Source organism: Tubulanus polymorphus, chromosome 11, assembly GCF_964204645.1.
Source record: "Tubulanus polymorphus chromosome 11, tnTubPoly1.2, whole genome shotgun sequence".
NCBI lineage: Eukaryota > Metazoa > Nemertea > Palaeonemertea > Tubulaniformes > Tubulanidae > Tubulanus > Tubulanus polymorphus.
The window spans coordinates 3,782,501-3,805,061 of record NC_134035.1 but is presented as its reverse complement, the minus strand read 5'-3'; the positions used below and the strand labels follow the sequence as shown (position 1 = coordinate 3,805,061).

At 39.7% G+C, this 22,561-nt stretch overlaps 1 protein-coding gene and 2 long non-coding RNA genes across 4 annotated transcripts; 2 read left to right on the top strand and 1 right to left on the bottom strand.

The window, feature by feature from the left end:
• Positions 1-986: 986 nt before the first annotated feature.
• Positions 987-5,137, bottom strand: LOC141912837 (uncharacterized). Of its 2 annotated transcripts, none has more exons than XM_074804250.1 (3): positions 5,002-5,137; positions 2,687-3,053; positions 987-2,108 (listed from the first exon to the last, which is right to left on the bottom strand). In XM_074804250.1, the coding sequence occupies exons 2-3, from the start codon at positions 3,043-3,045 to the stop codon at positions 1,841-1,843; spliced, it is 627 nt and encodes a 208-aa protein (XP_074660351.1). In that variant the 5' UTR covers positions 3,046-3,053; positions 5,002-5,137; the 3' UTR covers positions 987-1,840. The 2 variants fall into 2 exon arrangements, with proteins under 2 accessions (XP_074660351.1, XP_074660352.1); XM_074804251.1 differs by lacking the exon at positions 5,002-5,137 and adding an exon at positions 4,781-4,834.
• On the top strand, positions 4,095-7,356 carry LOC141912838 (uncharacterized). Its single transcript, XR_012620204.1, has 3 exons — positions 4,095-4,558; positions 6,507-6,884; positions 6,993-7,356. It is a non-coding gene; the product is annotated as an uncharacterized LOC141912838 (long non-coding RNA).
• Positions 7,357-8,364: 1,008 nt separating this feature from the next.
• LOC141913228 (uncharacterized) lies at positions 8,365-10,527 on the top strand. Its single transcript, XR_012620251.1, has 3 exons — positions 8,365-8,418; positions 8,845-9,142; positions 10,212-10,527. It is a non-coding gene; the product is annotated as an uncharacterized LOC141913228 (long non-coding RNA).
• Positions 10,528-22,561: the final 12,034 nt, after the last annotated feature.

Sequence of the window (22,561 nt, the reverse complement as noted above, 5' to 3'; positions counted from 1 at the left end):
TTTCATGTGTGTGTGTATAGAAATGTGATATGCACTATTAACTATAATTAATTCTATCTGATGTCAAGATGCGTTTGAGATTAAAAAAGAGGAAAACAAACTGAATCACTGAACGGGGGACATTTTTTGAATCGTGCTCATTTACACCGTTGGAATAGGAAAATTCTGCCTCAAATTTTCATAATCCGAGAAGACCGCTCGTGAAAACGTTTCTGAAGGATAGTTCTTTTCGAAAACTGTTCAGCAATAATATCCCTCTACGTCGGTGTGTAACGAATATAATACCAATTTATGTGATGTAAAATGTAATCATAAACGCTTGTGATGATGTTTCAATGAAACCTTTCGTTGTTGGCGTTCTTTCATTTTTTGTCAGTTGATGTACCAGGTTTGATAAACAACAAAATGCCCTATGCAGGGCTGCCAACTGTTCCTGATTTTCAGTATTTGTTCCTCTGTTGATTAACATTTCTATGCATACAGAAATATGAAAGATGTTACTGATGGTTTTACTGTTGATTACTGGCTAATTTTAACATTTTCCATATTTCAATGAAATGTTATCGAAAAAAATTTGAATTTGTCACTTTTCAGGGGTTGGCAGCCCTGTAGCCCATATCTAATATCGTAGCCTTATAATCATCCCTATTTTGTATCCTTGCTGGAGGTGCGCTGATAAAATGCTTTATGTCTGGTAGTTCATTTTCAACTAAAAATGTCTGGTGAAGTTCTGAACGCTTCATGTGTGAAGTATATGGACGATCAGCTTTTCGCATTTGTAGTCGATTTGTTAATTGAAATTCCTTAATCCGGGTGGTCAAAAAATGGATGAATCGAACACGGACATGGCAATCTAACCATGACGCGACGAAAAACAAACAACGTTTCATTCAACAATATACGATTTAATATAGAGCGTGTAAATGAATAAGATTCTTAAACGAACAATGTAGGCTACTTTTCATCAAATTGTGACAAACATGAATCGTGTACAGATGATCTTGTGACGAGAATGAGTAAAACAAAACAACAAGACAATGTCAACTTCGAATTCAAACGCCATTCGAATTACTGGCGATTTAGTCAATATGGAAACGTTGTTATATGTCTAAGGTTATTGAGCTCGTTTAAAAACGACTAGCTTCGTCGCATCAAGGAAATTGCGCCATATGATGCGTCAATTACACGTTGTCGTACAGTCGTTTCTATACGAGTTGGACAATAATGGAATCAAGTTATCGATTTACGAGTAATTCGAAGAGGTTTTGAATTCGTCGATGCATTCGAGGACATGTCTATTTTGATTTAATTGGGGTTTTTCGTATGTCCATATATTTGCCACCTAGCGGATTTTCACCGAACTAACAGCATGAAAAAACGAAGGAAATGAAAACGCGTGTGTAATTCTTGTTCGATTTTAGATATAAATGAAAATCATTTTTGATGCCGCTTGAGGCAAAGAGTAAGATTTTTAAAAAAACAAACGGTGGAGATTGAGTGATTATACTTTTGTTGTTTTAACAGGGTGGCCACTGACCTGGAAATCCTGGAATACTCGGGGAATCTGACAAATCTGGAAAACCCAGGGAATTTGACAAATTTAGCAAAAAAACATGGGAAACTCAGGGAATTCGGATAACGCTATTGACCTCGTGTTTCTTTATCAATACGTGATTCAATGAAAAATTAATGAATTGTAACATTTTAAATCTAGAAATTTGTCTGTATCGCTCACAGGGAATTTTGTGTAATCACATGGAAATATCGGAGGATTTATGAATGGGCGGAAAGCGGCCATCCTGTTTATTTCAATAAGGTGGCCCGAATCGGCCATCGATAGCTAGGGGGATTTGTCGTTTCCAGCTACTAGTTTTTGGCATTCTCCCTTGTTCGTTGGTCTGAGCGGATTGAGCGCTTTGCAGCATTTCATACTGATACCGAGAGCTAGTCCCAATTCGAATAGAATGAAAAATAAGTCTAAACCGTAAAGAACGGCTACAACGAATAGAAGCTTATCGTTGAGTTTGTCGCAGAGCGGGCTGTACGTATCGAAGTCCGGATGGGACGGCGGGAACTCGCTGTAACAAACTCCTTCCATCTGAAAATACCTGCAAGAAAAATTGGACAAAAATAGAACGCAATGAGTTTTGAATGGTTATACTTTCATTATTACAGCTCTAAAGCCTCCACCGGAGTCGTATGAAGACACCCAGGGCTCACTTTCGCTACGGCTCAGAGGTAAGACCATAGAGTCTAAGACCATCTTAATTCTACAGCCAGTCTAACTTATTCTGGTTCTATAACCAATCTAACAACAATTAAGACCAGTTTAAGCTCATTTTAGTTCTATAACCATTCTAACAACTTGAGACCAGTTTTAGTTCATTTTTTTGTTCTGTAACCAATCTGATCGAGTGATCATGTGTATATGATGTGTATACGGCCAATCCACTGCAAAGACCTCCCGTTAGGGTAAATCATGGTCTCTAAAACGAATAGTGTTTCAGAAAGTCCATGAAAAGAGTCCAGCTAGATGGGATATAGTCTTTGAAAACCCAACGATATAATTCGCGAAAATTAAGCACGATAGGTAGGCTAATCCAAATAATTGGAGACCACTTTCGGACATAATTGGCGGCTGTGCAACAGGTCCCAGTCATGCAGTATATTCTATAAAGTCATTTACCTTTCCAGTAGAATTCCAACCGAACAAGTAGCGAACACGGCCATGATGACAGCGATAAAAGACGCGGCGATACAAGCGCGAAGAGCGTGTTTCGTCGACGTGTTTCCGGCCCAGATCGTCGTGAAGCCGGCCATCACGAAAAATACACCGCCCCAGAACCCGTAGTAGAACGGGTTACCGATATAGCGGATGATTTCCAGAATTGTCAACACGACCAGGCACAAAGCGCAGATGACTTGCAACGATCCGACAACTTTGAAAGTCGTCGATCCGATGTCTAGTGTTTTGACGCAGGCGTCGTCATTTTGTTGTTGATGCTCTTGTTGTTGTTGTTGTTGTTGCTGTTGCGACGCGGTCATCTTTCAATCTGTTTTGAACAACAAAAAGAAAGAAATACCCAAATTGTATCAAAAGGAACGGAAAACATGACTGCTATCATTCTTTCTCGTTATACGGGACGTTGAAGGCCATTAAGGGTTTTACAGTCCAAGCTTTGGTTTTCCACCGATCCGGTCGTCTGTATCACGGGTGCTTAACGATAACTGGGGGGTCCAGAGTAAGAAATACTTCCCGGTATCGTAGACCACTTCTTTTTTATGATTGTAGGTAAAAATACCCATATCTTAGGGTAATACCCATAAAGTAGGATAAAAATCCATTCATTCCCCACTTGGCCGGTGGTAACGATACAGGATCCAGTTCCACAGTCATGAGTTAGAATTAACACTTAAAATAAGATTAACGGTTAAAATTAGTTCATTTTCAATGAGTTAACTCGCACGAGTCAAATGAGTCAACTTAATGAGTCAAATCGCACCAGTTACCGTCGCTATATGTGCGGGCGTTATCTTTAAGTTGTTGGTGCAACTGAAATGCCTCATCATTATTCAAAAATTGTAGTTGAGGTGTTTTGCGCGCGTATTTACCGAGCGGGCGGGCGCAAGCTGCTAGCGCGGAAAAGAATTAATTTCCTACGCTCACAAAATTACAATATATATATTTCCTGTATTGATACGTAATTGAGTCGATGAACGCGAAGTTACACACTAAACGCAACAGGTGCCTGAAAGTCAATAGATTCAAACAGTTGGTTGGGTTTATTGTTAACCATATTTATATATATATGAACGTGTATAGGAAATAATGTATAAGCAGAAATCAATTACTGGCTTGAATCACAACTGTGAACACGTCTCTGGTGGCATCACTTCATATTGCGATGATAATTCAAAGTCTAACCATCCGTTCATCCCTCTCCGGGGAACATGTTCTTATAACGATTAGAGCTAACTATAAGCTGGAGCTTAATGAGCACCGATGAGGCTCGACAAATAACAGATTTCGTCGGTTTCTTCATCGCTTTATACATTCGAAGTCGGTTTTTAACGCTGCTATCCATTTCGATGCCACTGCCCATCATAATGCAAACATTTTTCAGAAAGCAGATTTGCCGAATCTAACTCAAATTTGACGGAAATTGGAAATACCCTACTTTATAAAGCTGCCAAATTCGTTGTCCTTTTTAATACCCACTGCTCACTTTAACGCCAACATTTTTCAGAGAAGAGATTTGCCAAATCTAACTCAAATCCAATGGGAATATCATTCTTTATAACGCTGCTTCGTTATAACATGCCATATTTTTAATTAGTCCCAACAGTGGCGTTATAAAGAACTTCTACTGTATTTGAAGCGCAGGGATCGTTATCGTCATTACAGAACTGTTTTTAACCGCATCATATTCGAATTCTTCCGACTTTTAGGATGAATTTTACTATAAGTTGTCTCGCAACTTCGCTGGAGAGTTATCATAAAGAAAAGGGCATCGTTGGATCCTATATTGGCGCTGCATATACAAGGCGGACCCAGCGGGTAAATTTGACTATATTCCTAGAAATGATTGCTCCTGCCGACAGCGAAGACTATCACTAAAGAGGGGTTTAGGGGTTCTCCACAAGAAACACGATGATCGTTTCCCTTTTATCTAAGGCTTTCTGGACCTGATTGATTAGGTACTATGTTAGTCAATTTTTTTCCGACTATAATCTGGAATACAATGATATATAGCTTTGATCCGCCCCTGCAACCCTTTACCTTATATAGCGATAATTTCCAAAACCGGTTTAGATTAAGCTCGTACGTATTCGATCCATCAAAACTGTGTTGCTTTTACCGCAAACGATTCAGGCGTGTGATTACTGAATGTATTTATAATAGTCAATAACGATAATTTCTTGTTTACCCCCCCCCCCCCCCGTAAATATCAGAGGGTCGTACAAATTACATCTATGTATAATTCATAGAAGATTACTTACAATTTTGTGCCGATTAATTGCAGTTTACTAGTCCACACTAGTCATCGTATAGCTGGCGACGATTCGTGATAAAAAGAGGTACACCTCACCCGCCGCTTGTCGTTGCCTTAGTCGATAAAATATCGCTGTTTCTGACCGCGATTTCTCGCGTACGATAGTTAGATTATATGCGTTGTATTTCCTGACGTATAATGTAAATTTCGTCTCGAATTTGTGGTGGTTGTTTCGGGCCTAGCGACGCTCAAACTGTTACCCGAGATGGACGCAGGAACCGTACACCGATCCGATATATAGACTGCTGAGACGCATATGGCACATTTTATCAACGCGAAACGAATGCGTTAATTTTCCCGTTGCGTGGCGTGGTCGGAGTCAACGAGCTATCCAGCGAACCTGTTGATAGGAATGAGTTTTAGGCGACGGACAAATCGAAAATGAGATCTAACGTTATCTAACCGAAATCTAACACATTGGACGAGTCGTACACATGGCAATTCTCAATTTGCCTCCGCATCTTTGCATTTCAGTTTCATCAGGCGATTTCTTGTCAGTCGGAATTTGAACAGTTGCTCCACCATTTCTATCCCTCTATCGTTTCGGATACATCATAATTTGACCATTGGCGTACTCGACAAACTAATGACTGCTCAACTGATTGTAGTTTGGTTCAAATTGATTTCAGGTTTAGATATGACAATCGACGTGCCTTTTGCGCTCAAAGACTGAGTATTTTGCTTTTGAAATGTTAAAGGAACATGGAAATGGAATATCACGAACATTATGATCTAGTTTGTTTTTTTCAGCAATTTAACAACTGGCGATTTGGTTACAAAGCGATAGAAATCCCACGACGAATTCAGCCAAAAAAGAAAAGTTCTATGGTAAAGTGATATGTTCACGATTGATAGAACACTATATCCGTGTTGACGCGATGTAGAGAGAATCCCACAATTATAACGAAAAAGTCTGAAAATGTAACTTCGAGATAGTAGTTTATTTCAACGTTTCGACTATATCCTAATAGTCATCTTCAGGAATAATGGAAGAATTATTCCTGAAGATGACTATTAGGGTATAGTCGAAACGTTGAAATAAACTACTATCTCGAAGTAACATTTTCGGACTTTTTCGTTATAATTGTGGGATTATCTCTATAAAGTGATATGTTTTTCGACCTAGGTTTCGGCTACTATTAGCCATCATCAGGCGTACTGGTGATGTACGCAGCACGCCTGATGATGGCTTATAGTATTTTGCCGAAACGTTGCTCGAAATACATATATTTTTACCATAAACCTTTTCATTTCTTTTGGCTGAATTCATATTAGGATTCCTCTTGTTATTTTACACGGATATTGTGTATCTTCTCGAATCGGTAGCTACAAAATTCTGGTAGATGATTTCTAACAGCGTGGGTGGGTTGAGTTTGATTTGTAGCGGTCGAATACTGAGAGGGCATAAGTTGGCGAAATTTCTTTTGATATTTCTTACATGTATGCTTGCAGGCTTTCTGAGCGCTTAGTTTCCAACGCCTGTCAGTTAAGAATCTTAAGGACGATTTGAACCACGAATATACAACCCTTAGCGCTAAGACTCCCGCTGTAGTCGATCTGTTCTAATTCATTTAATGATGATGCTGATGCGTTATGACAAAGAATGTCACAGTGATCAAAGTGGGGACTTATAAACGAAAAACGGATTGTGTTTAGCACTACTAGTGAACTAACTGGACTACTAGTCAACTAACCGGACTGTAAGTGGATTGATACTCAGTCAGTGGTGAAAAACAGTCAGTGGTGGACTCCAGGATGTGTGGAACTCTGTATGTGGATTTGTGGAACTCGGTGGACTACCATTACTGCTAGACAAGGGCTAGTGAATGTGTAGAATTTCTTATAAGTTTCCAAAACAATTATGAGAAAGCAGTTTATCTGTAAAAACTGTTTACTGCATTTCATGTATTTTTCATATAAGTTTCATGTATTTTTTAGGATGTTTGTCATCATTAGGAACTACATGTTTTTGTTTGTTGATCAGGACTCATCAGATGAACTGGATATGTGTTGGCAGCGTTAGAACTCACCGAGAGGATAAACAAACAGACGAATACATATTGGGAGAACTTGACTTCAGTTATAGTGAACTTTATGTCCACGAGGGCTAAATATGTGACACTACCGATTGGCTATGTTTGAACTAAAAACGGGGCAACTGAAAAAAAACTGCTCGTGGCATCTAGAACCTGTCGTTCTCTCCCTGACGAAACTAGGAATATCCCCGATTCAAATTTACTCTTAAGCCTAATTCTTTCATGGAAAATTGTTTCTTTAATAGTTTCAGAGCATTTTTTTCTGGTTACAGTGTTATTGGTAGTTGAATGCACTATCTTAGAGAATAAAATTTAATTTGCTTGAAATTCTTCCTTTGGCATGTGAGCCTATCGCTTTACCGGATGCTAATACATTCCGCTGACAAAAGAGTTCTATCAAAAATGTTTTGAAATTCGTTTTAAAAAGATGTACCCCTTCGAAAAACCTTAAAAGATAGTAGAATTATTCATATACAATGGAATCGTATTAAACATTGAACAAAATTCAGCTAAGAAAAATATCTTTATTACTCGCATGCCACAGTATGATAGTGAGGCTGAGTTAGATATCTACCGTACAGTGCTGCCCCTATGAATTACGATAGCGGATTTTTTGTGAACTAAAATAGTGGCGCATATTTACCGCCGGAATTTAAATGTCCTTATTACGTTCAATACGGACCATTGTGGCGCCTAATTCTGATTGAATATGATACTATGAATACGTGCTGAATTTTGTATGATATTGCCTTATTTTTTTAGGTAACATATTTAATTCTTTATAGCTAAAATTCACTTACTTAGCAATTAATGTAGTATTCATATACAGAATAACTTATTCATTTACATTTTTTAATGATAATTTATCATCTGAATTGACAAAATGTCCATATTTTTTCTTCGATATATTCTGATTGCGCGCAAATAATCAGGGAACATACAAACACCTGTCGCTCTCTCCCAGACCATGCTAGAAATACCCCCATTCAAATTTACTCTTTCAAGGCTTATTCTTTTATAGAAAAATTGTTTGGTTCAAACGTTTCAGGGCAGTTTCCAGAGTTTGAGAATTTTCCTCGGAATCCGGCCCGCAAATCGGTAATTAGTTCGTACACTACGGCCGTTCGAAGACTCTGGCAAGCGAGTATTATGTTAGTTCACGTTTTCCACGCTATCGTTATACATAGGGGCAGCACTAGACGGTCGAGATTGAATTGATCGCGCTATTTTTACTGTGGAGCGGGCTCAATTCAATCGCTAATTCTTTATTTACAGCGAACTATTCCCTCACAATTGTTAAAGACTTTAAAGCCACGATGATGTTAAATGTACGAATTTTGATATTGGGTAAAAGATAAGAATTCATGATATTTCATGTCATCAGGGACGCACAGGGGGACCTCACTCCAGTTGACTTCGCAGACACGTTACGACACAGTGACTCGACTACGTCTACGGATGGCTTTCTCCCACTGCCACAGGCTGGGCTCTTGTGTAAAACGAGAATCTGTTTATCCAGTATGACTGAAAACTGCTGAAAACTTTTGCTTAAACCTTTACTATGTCAGAGTAATTGTACTGTTTTGCTTCCCTTTTCACCCATCGTCTATCAACCTCTCACCCCTTCCTCAACCTCACCCCAACCTCTCACCTCATCCTCCCCCAACCTCATCACCCCATTTTCCCCAACCTCTCATCCCATCCTCCCCCAACCTCTCAGTCAGTCTCCCTGTTAATGTGATTTTCAATTTTAGTATTTCAGGTTTTCCTCTTTCGGGCTGTCGTGTAAACTTCACGAATACTGGACGTGGTGGACTTCAACTGAAATTTATCACAGTTTTACTTCTTCAGTCAACTTCTTCCGCACTACTAGTGAACTAACCAGACTATATGTGAACTAACTGGACTATTTAGTCAACTAACCGGACTATAAGTGGATTGATACTAATAAAAAAATAGTCAGTGGTGGACTCCAGGAGGTGTGGAACTCAGTATGTGGATTTGTGGAACTTGGTGGACTACCATTACTGCTAGACAAGGAATAGTGAATGTGTGAGTGGAATTTCTTATTAGTATCCAAAACAATTATGAGAAAGCAGTTTATCTGTAAACACTGTTTACACTGCATTTCATAAGAATTTTCAATGGGGTTATTTGTGCAGCTCGTAATTGTGTTGCAGGAATTATAATTCAGGGTTTTAGTAAGAGCATCAATTTCTACCTTAAAAATTAATTGAATATTTGACATCAATGAATAAAAATCGTTTTTGGACCGAATTTCGCGGGCGAATTTCATTAAAATTTGTGACGAAATTAAAGGGGTCGAAACACGGAATCCTGAATATCTCATTTTACGAGCTTTGGATCCGAAATCTAACCTCATATTTGTAATCAGCACCCCGAAATACATGTCTGCACAAAATTTCATTAAAATTGGGCCAAAAAAAATTTTGACTTTGTACCCCATTTTTGGGGTGCATATTTTGGGCATTAAAACGCTTATTTGCTCATGAAGATGAATTCCGATTCTAAATCTGATTGCGGATCCGGAATCTACACCTCAGAATACATATTCCTACTAATTTTCGAAGGAATCAGAGAAAAAAGATTTTTTGCCGAAAAAAAACTCCTGGACTTACACCTTAGATTTTTGCCATTTTTAGCCAAAAAATCGAATCTCTTCGATTTGCCTAAAATTTTAGTCCTCTATATTTTTAGGGGTGCTGATTCTAAATCTGCAATTAGATTTTGAATATCTCAAAAACTCTGGGGTCCAAGGCCTTTTGAAAATTTAGGGGGTCCCCCCAAAAATTCGAATTTCTCATTTTCTGGGCCTCAGATCCGAAAAATTCTTTCAGATTTGTAATCAGCACCCAAGAATACATGTCTATACTGAATTTCATCGAAATCTGAGACAAAAAAAAATTTGACCCCGACACTCCTTTTGTGGAGTAGCCTACCTTAGATTGCCATTTCTCAGATACACCGGTAACTAGACTTTACTCTAACTCTGTATGTTTGACTGGTGGCCTCAAATCTATAAAATTTCATGAATTTTTTTAGGATGTTTGTCATCATTAGGAACTACATGTATATATTATTGTTTCTGTTTGTTGATCAGGACTCATCAGATGACTGGATAAATATGTGTTGGCAGCGTTAGAACTCACCGAGAGGATAAACAAACAAACGAACACATATTGGGAGAACTTGACTTCAGTTATAGTGAACTTTATGTCCACGAGGACTAAATTGTGACACTACCGATTGGCTATGTTTGAACTGGGGCAACAGAAAATAAAACTGCTCGTGGCATCTAGAACCTGTCGTTCTCTCCCAGACGAAACTAGGAATATCCCCGATTCAAATTCACTCTTAAGCCTAATTCTGTCATAGAAAATTGTTTCTTTAATAGTTTCAGAGCATTTTTTTCTGGTTACAGTGTTATTAATAGTTGAATGCACTATTTTAGAGAATAAAATTTAATTTGCTTGAAATTCTTCCTTTGGCATGTGAGCCTATCGCTTTACCGGATGCTAACTCATTCCGCTGACAAAAGAGTTCTATCAAAAATGTTTTGAAATTCGTTTTAAAAAGATGTTCCCCTTCGAAAAACCTTAGAAGATAGTCTAATTATTCATAAACGATGGAATCGTATTAAACATTGAACGTAATTCAGCTAAGAAAAATATCTTTATTACTCGCATGCCACAGTATGATAGCGAGGCTGAGCTAGATATCTACCGTACAGTGCTGCCCCTATGAATTACGATAGCGGAATTTTTGTGAACTAAAATAGTGGCGCATATTTACCGCCGGTATTTAAATGTCTTTATTACATACAATACGGACCAGTGTGGCGCCTAATTCTGATTGAATATGATACTATGAATACGTTCTGAATTTTGTATGATATTGCCTTATTTTTTAGGTAACATATTTAAAACTTTATAGCTAAAATTCACTTACTTATCAATTAATATAGTATTTATATACAGAATAACTTATTCATTTACATTTTTGAATGATAATTGATTATCTGAATTGACAAAATGTCCATATTCTTTCTTCGAGATATTCTAATTGCGCGCAAATAATCAGGGAACATACAAACACCTGTCGCTCTCTCCCAGACAATACTAGAAATACCCCGATTCAAATTTACTCTCTCAAGGCTTTTCTTTTATTGAGAAATTGTTTGGTTCAAACGTTTCAGAGCATTTTTAGAGTTTGAGAATTTTGCTCGGAATCCGGCCCGCAAATCGGTAATTAGTTCGTCCACTACGGCCGTTCGAAGACTCTGGCAAGCGAGTATTATGTTAGTTCACGTTTTCCACGCTATCGTTATACATAGGGGCAGCACTAGACGGTCGAGATTGAATTGACCGCGCTATTTTTACTGTGGAGCGGGCTCAATTCAATCGCTAATTCTTTATTTACAGTGAACTATTCTCTCAATTGATAAAGACTTTAAAGCCACGATGATTTTAAATGTACGACTTTTGAATTGGGTAAAATGATAAGAATTCATCATATTTTATGTCCTCACGGGCTCAGGGCCCGGGACGCACAGCCACAGGGAGACCTCACGCCAATTGACTTCGCAAACACGTCACGACACACTTAGTGAGGCCGGCCAGGCCCTGACTCGACCAGTTAGTTACAATGGCTTTCTCCCGGCCACAGGCTGGGCTCTTGTGAAAAACGAGAATCTGTTAAACCAGTGTGACCAGGGGACTGAAAACTGCTGAAAACCTTTGCTGAAGCCTTTAGGCTACTATGTCAGAGTAATTGTACTGTTTTGCTCCCCTTTTCACCCATCCTCCCTCAACCTCTCACCCCATCCTCCCTCAACCTCACCCAACCTCATCATCCCATTGTCCCCAACCTCTCACCCCCCCCCCTCCCTCAACCTCTCACCCCATCCTCCCCCAACTTCTCGCAGTCAGTCTCCCTGTTAATGTGATTTCAATTTAATCGTGACAATGTAAATAAAACCCGATCAAGACTGTATATATGTAAGTGTACAAACATGTATTCAATATTCACGTGTCTGTGCCGCTTTCTTACTGACGGTCTATCAATACGCATAGCACTGTCCGTTTGATTGCGATACATTCACGGACCTAACTCACTGTATATTAGAAACACATAACTGCTCCCAGTGTAAAACTTATACTTTTAGGCAAATTCAGCACCAGATGTGAAGTACCAACTGCGCACCCCTTGACGGAGAAACCCATCCTCATTGGAGCTGCACCGTCGATGTCATACAACTACACTTCGGATACCCCAGGGCCATACTCTCATCTGGAAAATTTGCGTTTGGAAATGTGCTTTCTTCCTATCTAGTCAACACGCGGAATCATCAACTTAGAGGACTTCTACATCAACATCTACCTGAGGAAAAAAACCACACTAAACTATCGGACTATTTACACGTAGAAAACGACCAAAAAAATATAAAAATGGACAAAATGATCTTGTAATATAGCTATTTCCAGAATCTCATTGTATTAAATTAGGCAGCCAGAAAAATTCATCCCAATCAGTCGCTTGCCGGTTCAGACTGAATGGAAGATTGTTTGGATGAACCGGAACCGAATTTCCAATTATGTACTTCGATTTTAAAATATTCTGTTTACTCGACCGCCGATCACACATCTATATCTGTACTTCGATTTCCGATTTCAAAATCAAACCCCCTGTTTCGCTCCCGGCAGGTGTGGTGGGTCTGTAAGGGACACTCAATCGAAAAATCAAACAAAATTTACCAGCCAAATAAATAAATAATGGGGACAATCCCTATTTTAAGATTAAAAAAAAAAATGTGATTTCAATTTTATTTTTCAGGTTTTCCTCTGTCGGGCAGTGGTGTAAACTTCATCACGAATGCTGGACGTGGTGGACATCAACTGAAATTTATCACAGTTTTACTTCTTCAGTCAACTTCTTCCGGACTACTAGTGAACTAACCCGACTATATGTGAACTAACCGGACCATTTAGTCCATTTAGGACCATCTAGATTGATACTCATAAAAAACAGTCAGTGGTGGACTCCAGGAGGTGTTGAACTCTGTATGTGGATTTGTGGGATTCGGTGGACTACCATTACTGCTAGACAAGGGCTGGTGAGTGTGAGTAGAATTTCTTAAAAGTTTCCCAAACAATTATGAGAAAGCAGTTTATCTGTAAACACTGTTCACTGCATTTCATAAGAATTGTCAATGTGGTTATTTGAAGCAGCCTGTAATTGTGTTGCGGGAATTATAATTCAGGGTTTTTAGTAAGAGCATCAATTTCTACCTTAAAAATTAATTGAATATTTGACATCATTGAATAAAAATCGTTTTTGGACCGAATTTCGCGGGCGAATTTCATCAAAATTTGTGACGAAATTAAGGGGGTCAAAACACAAAATCCTGAATATCTCATTTTAGGAGCCTCGGATCCTAAATCTAACCTCATATTTGTAACCAGCACCCCAAAAAACATGTCTGCACTAAATTTTATTAAAATTGGGCCAAAAAAATATTTTGACTTTGTACCCCATTTTTGGGGTGCATATTTTGGGCATTAAAACCCTTATTTGCCCATGAAGATGAATTCCGATTCAAAATCTGATTGCGGATCCGGAATCTACACCTCAGAATACATATTCCTACCAAATTTCGAAGGAATCAGAGAAAAAAAGTTTTCGCCGAAAAAAAACTCCTGGACTAACACCTTAGATTTTTGGCATTTTTTGCCAAAAAATCGAAACTCTTCGATTTGCTTGAAATTTCAGTCATTTATATTGTCAGGGGTGCTGATTCCAAATCTGCAATCAGATTTTGAATATCTCGAAAACTCTGGGGTCAAAGGCCTTTTGAAAATTTAGGGGTCCCCCAAAAAATTCGAATTTCTCATTTTCTGGGCCTCGGATCCTAAAAATTCGTTCAGATTTGTAATCAGCACCCCAGAATACAAGTCTAACCGGAATTTCATCAAAATCGGAGACAAAAAATATTTGACCCCTGACACTCATTTTGGGGAGTAGCCTACCTTAGATTGCCATTTCTCTGATATACCGGTAACTAGACACTCTTACACTGTGTATAACTGTTCGGTGGCCTCAAATCTATTAAGTTTCATTTATATCTTTTAGGATGTTTCTCATCATTAGGATGGAATTATTGACTTTTTGAGTTTGATGATCAGGATCAGATGAACTGGATAAATATGTGTTGGCAGTGTTAGAACTCACCGGGAGGATAAACAAACAAACGAACAAATATTGGGAGAACTTGACTTCAAATTTACTCTTCTTTAATAGTTTCCGAGCATTATTTCTGGTTACAGTGTTAGTGGTAGTTGAATGCACTATTTTAGAGAATAAAATTAAATTTGCTTGAAATTCTTCCTTTGGCATGTGAGCTTAGCGCTTTACTGGATGCTAATACATTCCGCAGACAAAAGAGTTCTATCACAAACGGTTTGAAATTCGTTTTAGAAAGAGAATCCCCTTCTAAAAACCTTAAACGATAGTCGAATTATTCATATACAATGGAATCGTATTAGATAATCAACGAAATTCGGCTAAGAAAAATATCTGTATTGCTCGCATGCCACAGTAAGATTGCGAGGCTGAGTTAGATATTTACCGTACAGTGCTGCTCCTATGAATAACGATAGCGGAATTTCTGTGAACTAAAATAGTAGCGCATATTTACCGCCGGAATTTAAATGTCCTTATTACGTACAATACAGACCAGTGTGTCGTCTAATTCTGATTAAATATGATACTATGAATACGTTCTGAATTTTGTATGATATTTCCTTATTTTTAGGTAACATATTTAATTTTTTTAGCTAAAATTCACTTACTTATCAATCAATATAGTATTTGTATACAGAATAAATTATTCATTTTCATTTTTTAATGACAATTTATCATCAGAATTGACAAAATGTCCATATTTTTTCTTCGATTATAGTCTATTTGCACGCAAATAATCAGGGAACATACAAACACCTGTCGCTCTCTCCCAGACCATACTAGAAATACCCCGATTCAAATTAACTCTTTTAAGGCTCATTCTCTTATAGAAAAATTGTTTGGTTCGAACGTTTCAGAGCAGTTTTCAGAGTTTGAGAATTTTCCTCGGAATCCGGCCCGCAAATCGGTAATTAGTTCGTCCACTCCTGCCGTTCGAAGACTCTGGCAAGCGAGTATTATGTTAGTTCACATTTTCCACGCTATCGTTATACGTAGCGGCAGCACTAGACGGTCGAGATTGAATTAATCGCGCTATTTTACTGTGGAGCGGGCTCAATTCAATCGCTAATTCTTTATTTACAGTGAACTATTCCCTCAATTGATAAAGACTTTAAAGCCGCGATGATTCTAAATGTACGAATTTTGATATTGGTAAAAAAGATAAAAATTCATACATGATATTTCATTTTCATGTCCTCAGGTACACACACAGTTTAGGGGGACCTCACTCCAGTGACTTCGCAGACACTTCACGACAGTCAGTGGAGGCCGGGACCTACTCAAATTTAGTCTGAATCAGTCAGTCGTTTTTACTACGGGTTCCGGGTTGTTTAGGGAACGACGGCTTGGTGCTAGACTAACAGGGACCTCACTCGGTGTCAAAAACCACTTTCTAGCCTACACGGGCCGCACTACCCTAGCCGCTTGCATTGCACATGGTGCAGCAGGCGATAGTTTCACAAATCTTGATGAACTGTTCTTCAACTTCCTCCGGCACCACATCTTGTTTAGCAGGTTAAGACCAGCTGACTCGACCAGTTAGTTACACCAGCTTTCTCCCACTGCCACAGACTGGGCTCTTGTGTAAAACGTGAATCTGTTAATCCAGCGTGACTGAAAACTGCTGAAAACTTTTGCTTAAGCCTGAGTAATTGTGCTGCTTTGCTTCCCTTTTCACCCATCCTCCCTCAACCTCTCAACCCACCCTCCCCAACCTCTCACCCCATCCTCTCTCAACCTCTCACCCCATCCTCCCTCAACCTCTCACCCCATCCTCCCCAACCTCTCATCCCATCCTCCCCAACCTCTCATCCCATTGTCCCTCAACCTCTCACCACATCCTCCCCCAACCTCTCACCCCATCCTCTCTCAACCTCTCACCCCATCCTCCCCAACCTCTCATCCCATTGTCCCTCAACCTCTCACCACATCCTCCCCCAACCTCTCACCCCATCCACCCTCAACCTCTCAACCCACCCTCCCCAACCTCTCAACCCAACCTCCCTCAACCTCTCACCCCATCCTCCGCAACCTCTCATCCCATCCTCCCTCAACCTCTCACCCCATCCTCCCCAACCTCTCATCCCATTGTCCCTCAACCTCTCACCACATCCTTCCCCAACCTCTCACCCCATCCTCCCTCAACTTCTCAGTTAGTCTCCCTGTTAATGTGATTTCAATTTTATATTTCAGGTTTTCTTCGGGCTGTTGTGTAAACTTCATCACGAATACTGGACGTTGACTTCAACTGAAATTCATCACAGTTTTACTTCTTCAGTCAACTTCTTCCGGACTACTAGTGAACTAACTGGACTACTAGTCAACTAACCGGACTATTAGTGAACTAACTGGACTATTTAGTCAACTAACCGGACTATTAGTGAACTAACTGGACTATTTAGTCAACTAACCGGACTATAAGTGGATAAAAAAACAGTCAGTGGTGGACTCCAGGAGGTGTATGTGGATTTGTGGAACTCAGTGGACTACCATTACTGCTAGACAAGGGCTAGTGAGTGTGTGAGTAGAATTTCTTATAAGTTTCCAAAACAATTATGAGAAAGCAGTTTATCTGTAAACACTGTTTTCTGCATTTCATAAGAATTTTCAATGTGGTTATTTGAGGCAGCCTGTAATTGTGTTGCAGGAGTTATAATACAGGGTTTTAGTAAGAGCATCAATTTCTACCTTAAAAATTAATTGAATATTTGATCATTGAATAATATTCGATTTTGGGCCGAATTTCCCAGGCAAATTTCATCAAAATTTGTGACGAAATTAAGGGGGTCAAAACACGAAATCCTGAATATCTCATTTTAGGTGCCTCGGATCCAAAATCTAACCCCATATTCGTAATCAGCACCCCAAAAAACATGTCTGCACTAAGTTTCATTAAAATTGGGCCCAAAAAAAATTTTGACTTTGTACCCCATTTTTGGGGTGCATATTTTGGGCATTAAAACCCATATTTGCCCAAGAAGATGAATTCCGATTCATAATCTGATTGCGGATCCGGAATCTACACCTTAGAATACATATTCCTACCAATTTTAGAAGGAATCAGAGAAAAAAAAGTTTTCGCCGAAAAAAAACACCTTAGATTTTTGCCATTTTTGGCCAAAAAACCGAATCTCTTCGATTTGCTTGAAATTTTAGTCCTTTATATTTTCAGGGGTGCTGATTCCAAATCTGCAATCAGATTTTGAATATCTCGAAAACTCTGGGGTCCAAGGCCTTTTGAAAATATAGGGGGGTCCCCCAATAATTCGAATTTCTCATTTTCTGGGCCTCAGATCCGAAAAATTCTTTCAGATTTGTAATCAGCACCCAAGGATACATGTCTATACTGAATTTCATCAAAATCGGAGACAAAAAATATTTGACCCCTGACACTCATTTTGGGGAGTAGCCAGCCTACCTGAGATTGCCATTTCTCTGATACACCGGTAACTAGACTTAACTCTTACACTGTGTATAACTGATTGGTTGCCTCAAATCTATAAAGTTTCATTTATATCTTTTAGGATGTTTGTCATCACTAGGATGGAATTATTGACGTTTGTGTTTGATGATCAGGACTACATCAGATGAACTGGATAAAATATGTGTTGGCAGCATTAGAACTCACCGGGAGGATAAACAAACAAACGAACACATATTGAGAGAACTTGACTTCAGTTATAGTGAACTTTATGTCCACGAGGACTAACTATGTGATGACTTTGCTGCTGATGGGATAAATATCTGTTTGAACTAAAAACTGTAAAACTAAAACTACTGACGGCATCTAGAATCTGCCGGATAGAAAACAACGAGGAACATAGAAGTTCAGGTGATATACAATCCTATCCTCTGTCTCTCTTTCTATCATCTCTCACTCTTTCATCCTCATCTCTCACTCATCTCTCATACTCATCTCTCATCCTCATCTCTCACACTCATCTCTCATACTCATCTCTCATCTCTCACTCTCTCATACTCATCTCTCATCCTCATCTCATACTCATCTCTCATTCTCATCTCTCATACTCATCTCTCATTCTCATCTCTCATTCCCATCACTCATCTCTCATTCTCATCTCTCATTCTCATCTCTCATTCTTATCTCTCATACTTATCTCCCATACTCATCTCCCATACTCATCTCTCATTCTCATCTCTCATTCTCATCTCTCATTCTCATCTCTCATTCTCATCTCTCATTCTCATCTCTCATTCTCATCTCTTTGTCTCATTGTCTCATTCTCATCTCACTCTCATCACTCATCTCATTCTCATATCACTCATCTCATACTCATCTCTCATTCATCTGTCTGTCTCATTCTCATAGTCACATCTCACTCTCTCACTCTCTAATTCTGGTCTCATACTCATCTCTCATCTCACTCTTTCATCCTCATCTCATACTCATCTCCTTCTTCTGGTCTCATTCTCCACCATCTACCGGGTTGTGATAGGAACTAGTTCCTGTCTCGCCCGGTAGATGGCATTATTTTTTTAATAAAATTTGCTTAAGCAATGGATAAATATGAGTTCCCCTGCAGGATGTCAGTACGTCCCTATAGCGTAGTGGGTAGGCTGCTGGACTGCTAGATCAGTGGTTGGTGGTTCAAATCCCGTATTTTCAAATAATATTTTATTGATTAAATGTTGAATTTTGATTTTGTTCGTTTCAATAAAATGTTGAATTTGTAACAAGCTGTAACAAATTCCTACTTTGAATGTGGAATAAATCCTTTGATTTGTACTTTGCGTTTGTCCTTTCCTTTTTGACTTTTCCTTGAACGTGAGTTGTAAGAGAGTCCTTTCCGGGGCAAGTGGAAGTTGTGAGAGGGGAGAGTCCTTTCCGGGACAAAGAGATTTTATTAAAGAGAGCATTTTATAAATGGACGTTTATTTATTTACGTTACTTTTTATAACATGCGGCAAAACGAAATAATGAGTAGAGTCTGCGTCTCGAGGTTTGACGATGGTGCTGTAGTCGGAGTAGAGTCTGCGTCTCGAGGTTTGACGATGGTGCTGTAGTCGGAGTAGAGTCTGCGTCTCGAGGTTTGAAGATGGTTCTGTAGTCGGAGTAGAGTCTGCGTCTCGAGGTTTGAAGATGGTTTTGTAGTCTCTCGAGGTTTGTGCGTCTCGAGGTTTGAAGATGGTTTTGTAGTCTCTCGAGGTTTGAAGATGGTTCTGTAGTCGGAGTAGAGTCTGCGTCTCGAGGTTTGAGGATGGTACTGTAGTCGGAGTAGAGTCTGCGTCTCGAGGTTTGAAGATGGTTCTGTAGTCGGAGTAGAGTCTGCTTCGAGGTTTGAAGATGGTTCTGTAGTCGGAGTAGGGTCTGCGTCTCAAGGTTTGACGATGGTACTGTAGTCGGAGTAGAGTCTGCGTCTCGAGGTTTGAAGATGTTGCCGTCAAATATTGCCGGCTGAAAAACAAATCGGATAATCGTCAAGCTAATGAAGAAGATTGAATATGCAAAATGTACGGATGGGTGTAGTTTAATATAATTACCTTATCTTCATGTAAAGATACCGAAACGGCAAAATGTGAGTTGATGCGGTTTCCAATGCAGCAGCAGCAGCAGACTAGTTCAGGACGTTGCGACAAACGAATTGTGTGTACATGTAGTTGTCAGTAGTAGCGAACTGGTTTCGGTTTAACCCTAAAAAGACACAATATTCATAATGTATGAATGTGCGCGAAATAGAACATCGGAAATCAGCGACAACAGCAACTCGTCTTCATCAGCAAATTAGCCGTCATCTGTTTGTAGTTGAAATCCGACATCAACAGCAGCAGCAACACCAGTAAAAGCAGCAGCAGCAGTATCGGGATCTCCTCCGCAATCGTCAGCACCAACAGCCGCCAGTCTCATCTTGCGTTCTCAATCGCTAGGCGTCACAAATTCCTTCACGTTCCAGTCTCTCCTTACATCATCAGCCGCTTATTAGTTGGTTCTTCGCTTGAAGCCACACTTTCTTCACGCCTTGTTTCAGAGCTCTTATAGGTTGACCTTCATCACTGGACATCAGTTCTCGGACTGGCATCGGGCGGCTCGAACCGCGCTTCTAATACCTACGTCAACCAATCAGCGACGGTGCATCATCGATGCGACCGGATTGGATCAATCAGAAAGCTCGATCGCGCATTCCTGTGACAGACCCGAGTCCGTGACGCTAATCCGCAAGAACCATTCAATTCGTGCCAAACATTTTCAATGGGGCCTACAGGTCATCGAGTTTAATTCGACTATTCATAGAGGCACACATTGTTAAAGATAGAAATATCGAATGCGACGATTTTAGGCTGAAATTGTATGCTGAAATTTTATCTAATGGTTTAGATAAACTCCAACAAACTTTAGTGTAGATTTCCCTTCTATTTAAGTCTGGTTTTGAACTGTAATACCGGCTCAATTTTACTTTTTCGAGTTTTGCTTTAGGATATTGAAGTTTGCTTAAGGGTTTGTGCAGTCACGCGGCACTATTGTGTAGTAGAGCGTATGGCATTTCTCCAGTGAGTTATTCTCTATTAGATAGAGTCGTTTTGAATCCGAATTTATACACAAGTACACCAGACATCGCCGCGTACACATCTTCTTTAATTGAAATCTGGTGATGTTAAAGAATTATCTCAAAGTTTTATCATCAGTTGAGAAAGAACTGTGATTGATCACCGCGCGCTGCTTGCACCGAATAGTCGCTTGGATTTCTTCAGTTCGAGGAAATAAAAAAGTTTCCCAAACCCTCACCACTAAACTTAAAATAACAAACTAATATTGTAAAAAAGTCGAAGCCCCTGGTGGAATTACTCCGCTGCCGGGACCGGTATTGTGGGATAAATAAATAATTCAGCCAGAAACGACTGAATTAAACATAATTTACCCCACACCAGTTATTTTGTAGGACTCACGCATTAGCAACCTCATTCCAGGGAGGACAGTACTCTCGACTCGCCCGCTTACCGGATATCACTTGCCACATCCTGACCCGCCTCCTCCGAGACTCGAACCTGGGCCACAGCGGTGACACGCTAGTCGCCGACCGACTAAGCCATCCGGTCCGCCCGATTGTGACAGGAAAACATTCGAACATATTCCACGGCCATTCACATTCGGACAAAAGACCATGACGTCACAATGGTCAACGCCGTGACGATGTCGACTCAGACTGAAATCGCCCGTTTCTGACCAAACTTGCAGCTCCAGAGTCTATATCTTGAATCTCTACAAATATATACTGATCGTTGCAGCATATTAGTCCTAGATACGACGGGTGGTTTTTGAATTTGAGAGTTCTAAATAGCGTATTTCCGTTTCAAAAATCCAATATCCTAAATCCCCACAAAACTCTACGTGCGTCTCGTATGACAGCCGATCTGACTCATGTACAGAATATATAAAGACTAATCACGTCCCGGTCACGGCCATGGTTCCAGTTAAGTCGTGCGCGACACATTTTGTTCAAATACGTATGCAGCTTGCGCCTCTTAACCCTTAAAAAACTTAATTTCGATTATAGTTAAGGAATGATTATTTTACTTTTTAATATCACTATCATCAACGGCCAAAACCATTCCTTGGCCATTCATTGTCGAACGAAAGTTGGGTTCGGCTGATAATGGTTTTCGCCCCACATACCCAAACTAACTTTTGAAATAATCAAACCTTTAGAAAGAGGGGTATCCCAGTACAGGTATGCCAGTACATCCGAGCCGAATATAGAAGGAAATTCCCCACCAGTTTGGTACTCTTTCTCCAGGCGAAAAAGTCCAGAAAATCCCTTGTTTTATCATCAATCTGTCTCTCAGGACCAATGGATTTGGGGTCCCTCTTCATTACAATTATGGTCTGATGCCTGACTGGATAAATGGATGACTGGTGACCGAATGACCGAGCGACTGATTGATGAGATATTCTTAACAATACAATCTAGGAAATGCAGAAATCACAGAGGACCCTTAAGGCGGGGATCTGAGACATAGACTTCTGGACCCCGTCAATAACTGTGCAAAATGAATGAAGCGTATTCGAAGGAGAAAAGGTGGCACCAGACTGAATCATACGTATTACTTATTCAGTAATCCAATACGCACTAAGCCTCAGAAATGGTGATCGATGGTGGTTTTAATTCCGGGAAGCAGTATTTTCCTATCGGGGCAGGAGAAATTCTCCGCTTCATTCTCCGGAGTAAATGGATAGATGATTGATATCGTAGCCAG